General features: G+C 38.0%; 1 protein-coding gene and 1 long non-coding RNA gene across 3 annotated transcripts in view; one reads left to right on the forward strand and one right to left on the reverse strand.

The window, feature by feature from the left end:
• The window catches only part of foxp2 (forkhead box P2), a 65,371-nt gene extending 51,153 nt beyond the window's left edge, over window positions 1–14,218 (forward strand). For both annotated transcript variants that reach the window (XM_086009159.1, XM_086009160.1), the window contains exon 14: window positions 10,437–14,218. In XM_086009159.1, the coding sequence (XP_085865285.1) occupies window positions 10,437–10,581 (145 nt within the window). In that variant the 3' untranslated portion in view covers window positions 10,582–14,218. The remainder of the gene's footprint in view (window positions 1–10,436) is intronic.
• Window positions 10,311–11,580, reverse strand: LOC147106232 (uncharacterized). Its single transcript, XR_015081394.1, has 2 exons — window positions 11,497–11,580; window positions 10,311–10,572 (listed from the first exon to the last, which is right to left on the reverse strand). It is a non-coding gene; the product is annotated as an uncharacterized LOC147106232 (long non-coding RNA).
• Window positions 14,219–15,148: the final 930 nt, after the last annotated feature.

Raw genomic sequence — 15,148 nt, forward strand, 5'->3', positions numbered from 1 at the left:
TAAATCTTCTCTGCACCCTCTCCAGTGCCTCTATATCCTTTTAACAATATGGCGACCAGAACTGTATGCAGTACTCTAAGTGTGGTCTAACCAAGGTTCGATACAGGTTTAGCATAACTTCCCTACTTTTCAATTCTATCCCTCTAGAAATAAACCCTAGTGCTTGGTTTGCTTTTTTTATGGCCTTGCTAACCTGTGTCACAACTTTTAGCGATTTGTGTATTTGTACTCCTAGATCCCTTTGTTCCTCTACCCCACCTACGAATCTAGGTGGGTAGAGGAACAAAGTAAAAGGGCACATCCATGATTGAGAAGTTCACAATGCATGAGAGGAAAACATGGCAGAAAAATGCATTAATCATAAACAAAACTAAATAAAGTGCATTTGCTTTCAATATATATTTCATTGTTTGGTCTAGAAAATCTATGACTATGACTCAACCATTTGTCTGTCCATTGTGTTCTGCCCTAGTGCAGCTCCTACCTCAAATCTCACATGAAATTCTTGGACCACTTACTAGGGAAGAGTAACTGAGGTGGTTTCTTGTTGTCTTCTTCATGGGTTTTTATCTTCAAACTACTTTCTCCTAGGTGGGCTGCAGCCAAGGCTAAAGAGTCCCACCTGCTCTTTACCATGGGTGGGACAACCTCACCCATCAGATGCAAATATCCCCACTGGTTGTCAATGTAGTATACTGTTCTCCGCTTACTGGGGCTGCCTGGAGTGGTGCCCAAACCTAACTCTTCTGACTCGGGCAGGAATACTATCATTGAGCCAGTGATCACTCCAGCAGGTTACCAAGTGCCCTGCTGGATGTTAACCCAGTACTTAGAGACCATATTCTATGCCCCACTCGCTGGGGCTATCTGGAGTGGAGCTCGAACCCTCCTAACTCAGGCAATAATGTTACCATAAAGTCAAAGTTTCACCCTAAACCAGTTGTATAAAAGCTAAAAGACCAGGGCAAAATCCTGAAATATCTCATGTGGATGCTTGGAAGGTCCTTTAGGCATAAAACTTGAGGTATTCTTTACCCTCCCTCCTGCCCCAACATCTGCAGAGAGAGGTAGCAAACTTGACTTTGGCAGATGCCGTTAGTGGATGCTCCTCTTTCCATAGATGGCTGTACCAGCAGACTTCCCAGTGACATTACAATGGGGTGTGAATATGAGTCTAAGCCTTATGTTTGAATGTTCTTCAGAAGCTGCTCAATCACAGCATGTCATGGTTTACCTGGTATTGCATGAAATAAGGCAGACCAAGGTGATCAGGAGCCAGTGTTGTTTGGTTGCACCAGACAAGATGACATAACTCATTCCTGCAGGCCCTGGCACACCCACTTGGGAATGATAAGATAACCTGTTTTCTCAGAGTCTGAATCAGAAGCGGAGAAGATGTTGAGCTCTATCATATTCTGCAAGTACACCCGTAGCTACCATGCAGCACAGAGCATATGTGCAGGGCCAGTAATGGTCAGCTGTGGCCTGAAACTTGGCTACACCTTCTTTCATGCATGGTATAGGGATAGTTTTGTAGAGTGGCACAGAGGAAAACACTCATGCAATCTCACCCTAACTTCAGCAGCCATCAAGTGCTGGGCAGTATTGTTACTTGTCTGCAGACTCATGGCTGCATCTAATGGGTCTCTTTCCTTTCATCCTAGCCTGCCATTTCTTAATCCCTTACCCCTTTCAGCCTTGGAAGAGATTGCTGGTGGGTTGAGATGCCTTTTAATGCTCTCCAGCAGCTTTCTAAATGTTTGACCCTCTCCTTGTGACATTCCCCTTTAATTATCCCCATCCCTTTAAATTTGATTTACACACAAGTTTCACCACCTACTAGTGGTGACATCCTTAATCCCAATGGAGCTTGCACCTGGAATTATGAATCATTATGCAAATAAGGTTAGATGAAAAAACTGCATGCAATTAGCACTTGGGATTCTGGCGGGACTTGAAGCAGTTCAAAGTAGATTAGTACTGTTTTATTCCTGAAGACAAGAATTGCTCCATAGTTTCTGGTATGCCACTTTCATTTCACTTTTTAAAAAAAAATAATAAATAAATAAATAAATAAAGTTTGTCACAAAATTAAGTAAATTATGAAGAAAAAAAAATACCCAAAATGCCATCGATTTGTCTGTTTGAAAATTATGTGATGTGATGTTTGAATATTTCTGAATATACTTGCTAGTTTCATTCAAAAACATTCCAACAAAGTCCCCGGGGAGAAATTTAACTCACGGCCATCCGACTTACGCCTGAAAACGGGCGGCCAAGAGGTGAAAATCAGGGTAGCATCTTGGCCGCCACATTCATGCCCAGGGCCCCTTTGAGATCATATTTAGGTACGCCTGTAAATAGGCAAGCAGCCCACCTGCCTGAAACAGGCATAAGGCTGGTGTAGTATGCAAACTGGAACTGCTGGAGGCTGCTCAAAATACAGCCACGTAACCTTTTCAAAATTATATTTTTTAGTATTGCAAAAATACTGTGGGCCTCTGTCGGCCCTGCTAACACTCCCGTCTGCCCATTCCCCCTGCCACAACCCTCCCCCCATCCTTGGCTTTGCCTCCACACCCAGGACTTAACTGTGGGCTGGTTTGATGTCGGAGCTAGCCAGAAATTGTCGGGCCTCAACTAGCAAGCTGCATTGGTACACCCGTGTGCGGCACACAGCTCGCCACTTCCATTCAAATGAGGCCTGATGCTGAAATTGGAGCAGTAGGTCTGCCAACTTGATGCCTGTTTTGTGCGAAAGTTAAATTTCAACACCTAATCCAACCTGCCCCCGCCTCCCATTTATCTGGATGCGCACCTTGTGTGAATTCATTAAAAGAAAAACTAAGATACACAGCCAAAGAACTGTAAAACAAAACCTGTAGCAGGTTTCAGTGGTATCATTAAACCCTGAAGGCATCAGTGACAAAATATTTTGGGGGAGAAATTGGGTGGAGCCGCAAACGGGGCGCCAAGCGCGCCTGGGCGCTGGATTTTGCGCTGCGATCGGAGCAGTAGCGATCGCCGGAAATTCAGCTTGAGCACCCCAAGAGGGACACGGGGCGAGGCTCGAGGTGTTCCGCGTCCCTCTTGGGGCGCTGAAACTGAATATCGCAGCGCAACGTGCCGCAGCGCCACACGCTGCGGCACGGCGCGCTGCGGTACTGCAGGCCTTCCTCCCATTCTTAAAGGGGCGGGGCCTGCACCAGCGCAATCGGAGATCGCGAGTGCCGGCAAAAAAGCCCGGCACCGAGGAGAAGTGCTGGGCTCTCGGAAAACAGCTGGCAATGCCATGGGGGGCGATCAGGAGGCCGGGGATGGAGGTGCTGGCAGGCGGCCGCTGAAAAAAACGGCCGCCCCGCACCTCCATCTTAATTTGCACCACTGCCGCCACAGGTAGGCCCCGTGAACCGGGCGCGATTAGCGAACGGCGCTACAGAGGCGATCGCTGCCAAATATCATCGGTGGCGGCGCAGCGCAACAGGCTAACGCCGGCATTAGCGCCCCAGCTAAATATCGCGGGAGGCGTGGCCAGTGGTGCTAAAGCCACTGAGTGCCCTCTTTAGGCGCTAACTGGTGGCGCAGCCCCCCGAATTTCTAGGCCTTTGTTTTTTAGTCTGTTCTCCTTTCTTGTGCTTTTACTGACTTATTGTCACAAGTGGTCAGAATGCACTCTTAAAATTTCTAAGTTCCTCTGTGTTTATTAATCAAGTTGACAACACTGCAAAAGGTTAACTGCCAGCACTTGTATCTCAGGATATCTAATCGTTCTTGAGTACTGTTACAATCAGATCTATGAGCATTGTATCTACAGCAGGATTCAAAGGCTCATGATTCAACTTCCAGCATTCTACTTTTCAGTGTTTCTCCTAATAGAACATACCTGTCTCTGAAGCTCATGTTATAAGAAAAGGAAAATATTTTGAGATCTTGAATGTAATATGCATAATAATTAAATGGTTAGTGGAATCTCATTTCAGCGAAATGCCACGACGAATGCAACCCGAGGCAATATCCTGAATGAAAATCAAAATCTAACAAAGTTGAATGTAGAATAATGCTTAAAGGACAGTTAGTTAGTAAATGTAATCCTGACATGGTTTTGGGTAGGTATGTGCATTCATATCTTTCTGTATTTGATTTTCCTAACCATTGGCTATTTTCTGGAATACCATGGGATCTTTTATGTCCATCCAAGCAGGCAGGTAGGGCTTCAGTTTAATGTTTCCCCTGAAAAGTGGTACCATTGACAATGCAGCATTCTCTTAGTACTGTACTGAAGTGTAAGCCTAGATAATGTGCTCAAATCTATAGTAGAGCTTCTAACTCACAGGTGAGAGTGGTGCTAACTGAACCAAGTTGACGATGAAGACAATGGGCCAGCAAATACTGTCAAAATAACAGTAAGGGTCACTGTTATTTATGCGCAAATTGCACAGCGACTTCAGGCGAGGGCAGATGCAAGGGTAAAAGTGAAAATCTGGACGTTGCTGTCTAAGTTGCACTGATAGGTTCCCAAAAACGACATCTCACAGGCTGACTCGCCACCAAATGCATTGAATAGCATGAAGTTCCTGTACTTGCATCGTAGATACGAACTAAACTTGCCACAGAAAGTTAGGGCTTGTCCATTTCAGTCTAATTACCCTTTTTAACAGCATGATCAGTCTTAATTACTGCCAAACAACCTCTCTGGCACTGAGAATTAAGTGTGGAGTCTCATTCCTTCAGCGTTTAATTGTTGGAGATTTTTTAATAAATATTTTTTTTCTTTTTTTCTATCTCAATCCAATCTTTCTTTCCCTCCCCCTATTTCACTTTCTGTGCCTGATTCGACCTTGAATTCACTATTCTAACTTACACTTCCTGATTCAGACTCTGCTGCTCATTAATGATTTTCAATCTGATTGATTAAGGAGCTTGCCCTGTTCACACAGGTCCCAGATGCCTTGTAGAAGGTGGTGCACTGTTTCAGTCTTCCACATACAGCATCTGCCATGCAAAAGCTCATGGAAATTAAATGGGCAAGGACAAGTCTACTGAAGGGCAGGGGCCCTTTGTTTACTGGTTACAATAAATTCTGGCCCACTGGTCTCCCTAGAGGGGGGCACAAAGGCTAAATCAGGAGCTTAGTTGGTTCACGTTACTGAGAAACCACACTGTACCAACCACCTAAGAAAGAAAAGAATAAAGGCTTGCCTGATCATGTCTCAAAGCACTACTCATACTTCAAAATGTCATGCGTCCTACATAAGCAAACACAGCAGCTAATTTGCACAAAGCAAAATCTCAAACAGTAATGAGAGGAATAACCAGTTAATCTGTTTTTGTTAACATTGGTTGAGAATATTGACCAAGACACCAGGAGAATTCCATGCACCTCTTCAAATAGTCCCATTGGTTTTTTTTTACAGAATAGGTACCTAGGACTTCAGTTTAACGTCTGCGTCAGAAAATGTCACCTCGGACAATGCAGCACACTCTCAATACTGCATTGGAATGTGCTTGTCGGGCAGTGAAGTTTGAACCCACAATCTGACTCATACAAGAGTGCTATCAGCTGTACCATTGGTGAGGCCTAGGTCACATCCACTTGATTAGAGGTGTATACATGGTGCTGAACATAGAGGAAGAAAATACAAGAAGTGAGAGCAAAAATAAAGCCTTTTTTAAGTGCCCATTTTTCAACAAGGAGAACAGCAGTGACTGCCTAGAACATATGTAGTGGCAGTGGGAGGGGAAGTAATAGTGAGACATAATCAGTTATGAACCATATTCCAGTACCAAAAATAAGATCATGTCAGTTTTTCCATATGCTGTAAAGGTTACAACGCACATGTTAATAATGAGCCCGATCCATTAAGGGTAATTAAAATGAATGGATCATAATGGTGATTTAGTGCCTTTTAGTTTATAAAAAAAAGTATAAAATGTGCAATTGTATCAAAGTTCTTCAGGGAAAATTAAAAGAATTTTAAATCATATTAAGACTAAAAATAATCTTCACGTTTCAATAACTTAGTTCAGCCCATTACCAAACAGAAATAGGTGATGAGTAACACACAGAATATAATGAATTGTTTGAAGGTGGTTTAAGAGTGCAGCCAGAGGCAAACACCCAGTTCTCTCTCCATTGGCTGTGTAAAGAAGCTGATGAGATCATAGGCCCCTGTAAAATTTGACTGCAAATGTTCCGTCAGATTAAAGAAGCTGGTGCCTGTGTTTCACACTCAGATTCAGTAATACACAGTGCAGCTCAGCATCATTACAGAGATAGGGTCCTGACTTGGACTAAAAGCAGTAGAGAAGCCCCAAAGAAGTAGAATCTTGTAACAAATGCCAAAGTAACAGCATCTTTAGGTACAGGAGAAATGTTGCTTCAACCAAAAGCTTTCATTATCCTTTGTTGGGATAAATATAAGATGCCAATCTAAAAAAATTATTTTAAGTTGCATTTGTCTTTTTTTAATATATGGCCAACTGTAAGCATATGGCATGTTATTATGGTACTCTGGCAGAAAATACTAATATTCAATGCTTTCAACAGTAAAAGTGTAGCTAGTAAAGAAAAAAAAAACTGCAGAAGGCTGTTATTTAGTGTTTGCAGCTAGATATTTGATAAAAAGTTGAACTTTCCACTTAAAATTGCTGTTATTTAATGATTTTAAAAATATTTTGAACAGTTAAATAAAAACCAATATATAATTACCAGTATGATTGAACTTTCAATTTTCCAGCACATAACCTTTGGAATATACTTATCAGAATTACTGAGATACGGTGAAGAATTGTTGAAAATCGAGGCGGAGGCATTCTCAATAATTAGATAACACTTTATAAAAATTTTTTTTAAAAGCCATCATTATTACTTTTTTAAATAGTTTTAAAAAATTGATTTAATATAGTTTCCTTTTTGGTCTGTCTATTCCCCCTAAATGTTTAAATTATGAATGCTAATGACATCACATAAACTGACCATGTGAGGGAGCTGAATTAACAACACTGTAGATACAGCATTTAACCACGGGTGCTTCAGCAATTTATTTCAATTGTATGCTAATTCAATCTCTCTTAACACTGGGGTCAGTGACGCCTTCCAGCCAGATTCCCTGATGATGCCATCCATGCTCCTTGTTGAAACAAAAACATTTAAAATGAATTAACAGGAACACTCAAAATATGTGTAAGTATCTGATTTTTAAAAGAATGTACTGATGGTGAGTTTTCATGAGAAAGGTCAATGGTCCTAAATGTTGCTGTGAAATACAAGTATAAGAAACCTTATGTACTGATCTAATATTTCTTCCTCTGCTATTTCAACAGAGGCGTTAACCCATTTAAAATAAAGGTGTTAGCACCACATTAAAATAGCAGAGAAAAGAATTTCAAACTAACGTATTAAACATTCATATGTTAGTATCCCACAGTGTAACTTTAGGACCAATATTTTTGCTTCAGCAACAATATTGTTTAAATTCTATAATGATGTAGTGCATAGGTTTTGACATTCATTTATAAAGCGTAATACAGTCACTCTTGTAAGTCTGTGTGAAGATGTATCTTCTTGTTCAGCACGCTATTCTTGAAGGTTGCTTGTCACTGAATCTTCAATTGGGGTGGGTGGGTGGAAAAGTCTGGACCTTATTCTCTGGCAGTGTCAATGTTACCTTATAATTATTCAACAGGAGACATGCTTTATGTAGGTCATGCAGATAAGGTTTTCCTGTCCTGAGATGGAACACCTCTATTCACAGTAGTACGCCATACGGTAGCCCATCTAAGACTCACCCAACTGAACCAGATTTGAATGACAACCCTAACATCCAACTGAAGACTTTCTAGTTTGAAGTTGGGCATTCAGCCACTTCCGCTACCAGCCCCCCTCTCTTTGACATTTTAAGTTTAAATTGAATGATGGCAAGAAATGCTAAAGTTTAACACATTTAGCTAATTAATGTTTCTGTGATAAAATCTATTTCATGTTTATATCCTTCAAACTGCAGAGACCTTGTGACATGGCATAGTTTGGTCTTGATATGTTTAGGCAGTTTTGCAATCAATATATTGTTGGATGTCCTTTGCTACATCTATTACCAGATAGTCTGTCATGAATGATATTCACCAGAGATTTATTGTTGCCTTGGAGGAGAAAATCTTTTCTGTTAATTCATTTTCAACTTTGGCATTTACAGGATCTTTAAAATGATTCCGCACTCTTAGTTTAGTTTTGTTGCTGGCCATGCTGACCAGTCAAAAAAAATGCCTTTAGTATTTCAAAAAGAATAAAACAATCTCCTAACATGGTTGCTATTACTGTCCATATCATTATTAGGACTGACAAATCACCTTATTTCATTAAGATACACAGTTAATGGTGTTATTTGCATCCACGGAATGTCTCTGCATGATTGCCAGCACAGTAATAATCCTGTAATAATGCTCAAGTGACACAGACCGGTTGCAGCTACAATTGCAAAGGTTTAGTAGCAGGCATATATTTGTGGCTTCATAAGGCATGCCACATATTAACTACTGCATGAATCATTTTAGTACCTAATACTGTGCAAAGTGATTGTGAGCTCTCATAATTTCTCTTTTTTTACATTCCGAGCAAGCATGCTACTGATATGTAATTAATGTAAATTAAAGCTGCAAGCTATGCTTTTCATATTGTTGAAAGGTTTTGGTGTGTTTTATGACCATAGCAACCCAGTGTTCTCTTGACTCATTTATCTCTCTTTAAATTTTTGTATCCCTTATTTGGCATTTTTTTTTAACAATATGATAAATAAGAATGACAGTATTTTAAGAAGGCTTTCTTTGTCATTGAGCTCCTGGGATATTATCTGTCATCCTGAGTGAAACCTACTTCTGAAACAAATGATTCATTTTAGATTTAAAATATTTAAGAAACTGCTATTTATTGCTATTCATTCTTAATGAAATGGATTGTTTCTTATTAAGGCATGTAGTGAGTTCATTATGTTGCAGTTCATGCCAAAATGTTTAACTGCAGGAATCTCCATGTCTTAAATTTTTCAGTAAAGAAAGAACTTGTAAACTTGTTTTTAATAGCTAAATGTATACACTAAAATAATTTCAGTGATATATACTAATATATCAGTGTTACACTATTATTTTAATAAATATATTTTTAATAGCCCATTTGTTGGGCATTAAAAAGTTTTAAGTTGAACAGATACAAATATCAGCTTCATATACAGTGCTGAAGCAAGGGATTTTATTTTGTAGATTGTTAAATAAGTGTTTTGTAAGAGAATTCCTGGAAAAGTTTAATATACATTGTCCAGTATTTTCAATAGGATAAAATGTTTGTTCACTCAATTGGTATGTAAAAGAACCAACCTTTCCAAAAAAAACCTTTCAGTAATTTCTAATTCCAGTGTTCTATTTTCTTCTGATTTTGCTCTGATTGTGATGACTGTTAAAATGCATAAATTATCTGTTTAAATAATAAATAACAAAACTGTATGGCTTACCAATAAGGTTTGAATAATAAGTTATTTTGCTGTGAATATTAAAGCGATCTGTACCTTTTAAAATTCAAAGTTACTCCTTTCATCGAAGAATGTAGCCCAAGAGATGGCTGGCAGGTTCAGTCACTTTCTAATGCAAAAGTACTTGATAAGGAAATTTTTTCACTGTGAGTCCCTGATGCATCTAATGTGTCAAAAATAATTAGGTTTTGGCAGATTTATCATTGCAGCACAACCCTTTCCTTGAGTAGGGCCTGGATCATGTTAAGCCTTGTTTGTGGGTGACAGCATTATTATTCTTGTTAGTTGCCCACTTCCTCATCATTCTGTTATGTTTGGAAATTTCCCACCTCAACTTGTGTTCCTCACCAGTGTTTTTCTTCATTTATTGACAGTTGGTAAAGATATTCATTAATTTAGAGTTAAAAACATGTATCATCATGTCTCGCTGAACTGCTGGGCTGAAGTTGATTAATGGCGAAGCCTTGCTGCAGGTATTCCTCTTGAGAAGCAGCACACCAGCCCTGCATATTAATGAGAGACTGCAGTTTCTATTAACAAGATAAAAAAGCAGGTCTTCTCTTGCTGGAGGGGTAGGGTATGAAAAATTCTAGATTATTTATGATATGGCATTTTTCACCATGTGCCATAAGTGAACTTTTATAGCTTTTTCAGATCACTGTGACCTTTCTGATTTATTTTTGGGAGAAAAAGGTAAACTTCAGGGGATAAAATCAGACATTTTAAAGCATTTGACACTTGCAATGCTTTAATTGATGATCTAGCCTTTTTGAGAAATAATTATCTGCTGCGCATAGTAAAATGTATAGTTTATAAACATATATCATTGCAATATTTTGAGCTGGATAGTAACACATTTTGTTTCTGTTGATGATGCTCATTAACACATATCTTTACTTTCAAATTTACTCATTCAAGACAACCCATTCATGTCAAAGAAGAACCAATGAATGCAGAAGATGATGAGGGCCCCATGTCCTTGGTAACGACAGCCAATCACAGTCCAGAGATAGAAGAGGACAGAGATATTGAAGAGGAACCTTCATCTGAAGACCTAGAATAAGAAGGAACTTCAGACATTTCAATAACAGGGTCATGATACAGACCTCCATAACCACTCCACGTCATTGGATATTTGGCAGACTTTTACTGTGACTATTTATTGAGCATGAGACAAGGAAACAGCCTAATGGAACTATCTGTGATTGCCACTGAGTACCAAGGGATGACAAGCATTGGAAATTGCTTGCTTTTTTCCAACATATAGAAAATTGGATTGCAAAAAATAAGTTTTCTGATAAACTTTCCTCTCTACAATGGCTTGTCCATATGAAATTGTTACCTAGCTCTTACTGGTTGATGGATTGACCGAATATCGGGATGTCAGCTATATAGAAAGTCAATGGCCTCTTATACTGCCAAAAATAGTGTTAGCTTCATTAAATGTGAATTTTTAGTATACAGTAGCTAAAATTAGATAATTTGCTGATCCAGTTCAAGTTGTTGTTGATTTTTAATTTGCACAGTAGTATCAGAAAGTAGAATCACTGCCTGTAACTAGTTGAATTTTGGGGACAGATCAGATTTTGTGTTGGTGCCACCAACCATTATGTTTGTAGTTAGATATTACAAAACCACAGTAATTAGACTGTTGTGGATTTCTGAGGCAACTGAAAACCTTAGGCTTCCAGTCTGTGCTGTTAGTGTTGAAATGTAAAGTGCAATCTTATATGCGTAAAAAAAAGTTCTACCATCTGTGCAAGTACCATATGGAAATTATGCTTTTCTGCATACTCTACAACAGTTCTCTTTACCTCCTTGTATTTAAGCTTTGTCTACCTGTAAACATATTCAAAGGCAACAGCTAAAACCAAAGTCAACTCTGACAATGGCCAATAGCTCAAAGACAGAAACAACCATTTCGATGGCCCGCCTTTTGTAACTTTAATTAGTACAAAGGAACATTTACGTGAACTACCTGCTGTTTTCTGATGACCTCTGGGATTCTTTTATTTAACCCTAAGGAAAGTATTCAAGATGACAAAATGAAGTCAGATGTGTGATCTGCTGAGTCCAAAAAAAAAGTTTCAGTGGCAAATACTACACAATAACAGTGATGTGAAGTAGGAAGTTATAGTAGGAAGCAGCTAAATGTGCATCTTTGACCAAAACAAAGTATATGTACTTGATACAACTACAGAATTTATATAGATGTTTCCATTTCACACTTTAAATAAACATTTAGAGACTAGTAATGCAGGTGAGATTATAATGCTGATAAATTCAGTAGGCTTCATTTGCATTTTTTTCCCGTACAGACAACAGTTTTTACTGGTGGCTTTGTAATGTTTCGTAAAGCTTATGTCTTGCATGTTTGTCTTTTTTTCATGTTATGTTCGTCAAGAAGAGTTTTCAGATTTCACTTAAAAATAACTGTAGTAACCAAACATTGAAAAACTAGTGAAGCCAAAAATTATTTTCACTTTTGAGTTCAAATGATCTGGCTGAGTTTAAAAACGAAAGCAATTTTTATACTCATTTCAAATCATAGTGTTTAATAGTCATTATACCAGACATTTCCATTTCTATCAAACCAAAGTTACACAAATTTCTGCCTCTGCGTATATGTGATGTTAAGGCTTAAAATATCTGCTATACCTAACAATGCATAAGAAAGTTTTCCTAAAATGTTTCATGATGCATTGCGATGTCGTTTTTAAAAAAAATACAAAAATTGCTTAACACTGATATTTATTAACTCAAAATGTTGCATTTCACTTTGTGTGCCAATTCTGTGGAATACCTTACATTTCCCCCCCAACCAAGGGACCTCATAACCTGATTATGGTTATTGCTTTACAAACAGTTTTTGACAGGACGTGGCTGCTAGAGTTTAACATACTTGCCAGTTCCACGTGAAGGAGCTGGTTCCTGCAAACCAAGCTCATCATTTATTCTTTGCTGGAGTCAGCAAGTAGACTTAAGACATACACAGTCATCTATCACACCAAATAAAAGGACACAACTGCTTTCAGTAGGGTTCTTCCACTCACCCTAAAGGTTTTCTGAAAGCTTCTACCTCTGCATAACACACCAGAACAATTGTGGCAGATTGTATTATTTGCGAGTATCACAGTTAACTGTTACTCTCACTATGCTTGTCTATAGTTCATGGTCAATGGAAGGTTTATGTTACCAATATGGGGGAGAAAGATTTCTAATAGGTTGTCTTCAAACATTTGTAGGACACTAATGTTTGGATTTATTGAAAGAGAGATAATGTAATCGAAGTGCATGTGTAAAACTACTCAATTGGACTGGAAGTAAGAATGGTATGTGAATTCATCTGGAAAGAGATCTGAGGGTACAGTGCTGGTAGCATGCATACCTCAGTCACACATCTTTTGGAAAAAGTCTTAGCCACAGATTGCATATACCTGTAGAATTTTGCATGGATTTTGTACGAGTACGATTAAAAATAGCTGCTTGCACATTTTACCAGAAGAACCTCCAAAACTCTGCAAATGCTTACAATAGGTTTTAGGTTTATTGGGGTTTTCTGATATGCTCTGTCTGTATTTTGATAATTGTGCATAATTATGTAAAAAATGTTGGTGGACCCATAAATGACCAGACTTTTTTAAGCAAGCTTTGCTTTAATGCATTTCATGTATTTTTTACTCTATTTTATACCATTGCTTGCTAATATTAGCAAATCTGCTTTCTTGCATCTGCTTTGCATAGCTATTGTAAGGCTTTAAAATAATGTATGTATTTATTGCTTGAATTTCGGTGCATACTTATATGGCATACTGTGTGGCAAAATTAAAGCTCATTTATCCTTGCTTCTATCATATGCTGATGGGGACTGTGGTCCTTTATATATAGTATCTTTTAGCTGTAGCACAAACATCAATTTCTGTATTGGTGGATTATGCCTATTTGTTTATTTATCTTTTTGAGGTAAACTAATTTTGATACTTTCCATTACTGTGTACTGTGTTCATGCCTTGAATTCTCAAAAGTGAAAAGTCATGACTGAAATTTGTAACAGCTGTTGTTCTGTATTCAAGGCTCTCACTGCTGAATAAAGTAAAGGACCAAACATAGGACTTAAAAGGAAACTAGACTACCACTAACAACAGGGAGTTATCAGGTTTTATTGTATCTAGTTTTTGTCTATAAAAGACATCAGTGCTATAAAACCATGTGAGTATACTGTTTCATAGGCTTATACATGCTGTAGTTGAATTCATTGTAAAGTTGTACTGACTGAAATTAAAATTTTGTGCACACTACTAGTATTTGTTAGAATTAGAACTGACTGCTTTTCACTGGACAGAGACTGAACGGAAATTAACATTAACCCATCTGCATTTACACTTGTTTAAAACTGTTGGTAATCATGTGTTTTCATTTTGGAGTTCCTAAAATCTATCACCTGTATAAAACTTAATAAAACCCTGACTAGTGGATAAGTAACGAATTGTACCTCCATTGGGTAATGAACTGAACAGCAGTGATGGTTGTAATGTAATGTAAAAAATAATAATCAGCTCCTTTCTAAGGTACTGAACTATGTTGTCACTGGCACTGCCATAGAATTACAAGGTGTGAAAAACATTTTTTCCTGTATTATAGCATTCCATCATTCAATGTGTCTGTTTTAAGCAGACAATAAAATGTGTATTATAGTTCTAGATGTGTGTAATCAGTACTAATGACAGATAATGGCATTATGAAATGCAATAAATAGTTTATCACACATATTAAGCTCATCTGTTATGTCCTTGTTAACAGACAGCATTAACAGGTTTTAAAATTCAGTTCTTGCCTGAGAGTAAAGATTGATTTTATGCTTTATTGTACAATTTAATTGAATCATTGACTTTTGATTTGGAAAATTGTGGATAATTTCAGCCCTAGCTCCCTGAAGGATTTACTCACATTCTTTATCAACATCAAAAGGAAAATTTGTGAGAGAACTCGGTTTTTATACAAACTTGCATTGAAGTCTCTTTGTTGCAGGTGACTGAAAGAGAAAAATAATCATGAGTAAGAAAACCAAAACACGGCTCTAACTGGGACCCTGGTTCTTTTGCAACTTGGGAAATCTTGGTACAAATGATAATTTGCACAACCTGAGGGTGCAAATATTTTTGTGCAAAATGAATTTGCCAAGAGCCATTTGAGAGAAACAGTCCGAGAGGGACATTTGCTGTAGTAAAAAATGTTGTTTTAGGACTGCATTTTCCTAGCTCATGCAGGACAATTAGAGCAGATGACTTTAATTCACACCTAATCCATAGAGATTAAAACAAAAAATTACTGTTCAAGCTATAGTTTACATTGCTAATTGTATGTCATGAATTTGATCGAGTTATATACCATAAAGTTAAATTTGTGCAAACCATGTCCTGAGTAAATAAAGTTAATTGAGAGCAAAACTTTCCAGACTTAACAGTATTTGAAATAATTTTAGCTGCCTCAGTGTAAATCATATTATCAAAAATTTGGCTCGGAGTTGTACTAAATTGCCAATCTCACTGAAAGGGGTCGCCAGGATGTGGAAAATGAAAAAAAAAACATTATTGTGCAGGAAAGTGTTCATCTGACATTCGGGTTGATGC

This window comes from Somniosus microcephalus, chromosome 16 (assembly GCF_052327205.1).
Source record: "Somniosus microcephalus isolate GS21.2 chromosome 16, FLI_Smic_1.0, whole genome shotgun sequence".
NCBI classification, from domain to species: Eukaryota; Metazoa; Chordata; class Chondrichthyes; order Squaliformes; family Somniosidae; genus Somniosus; species Somniosus microcephalus.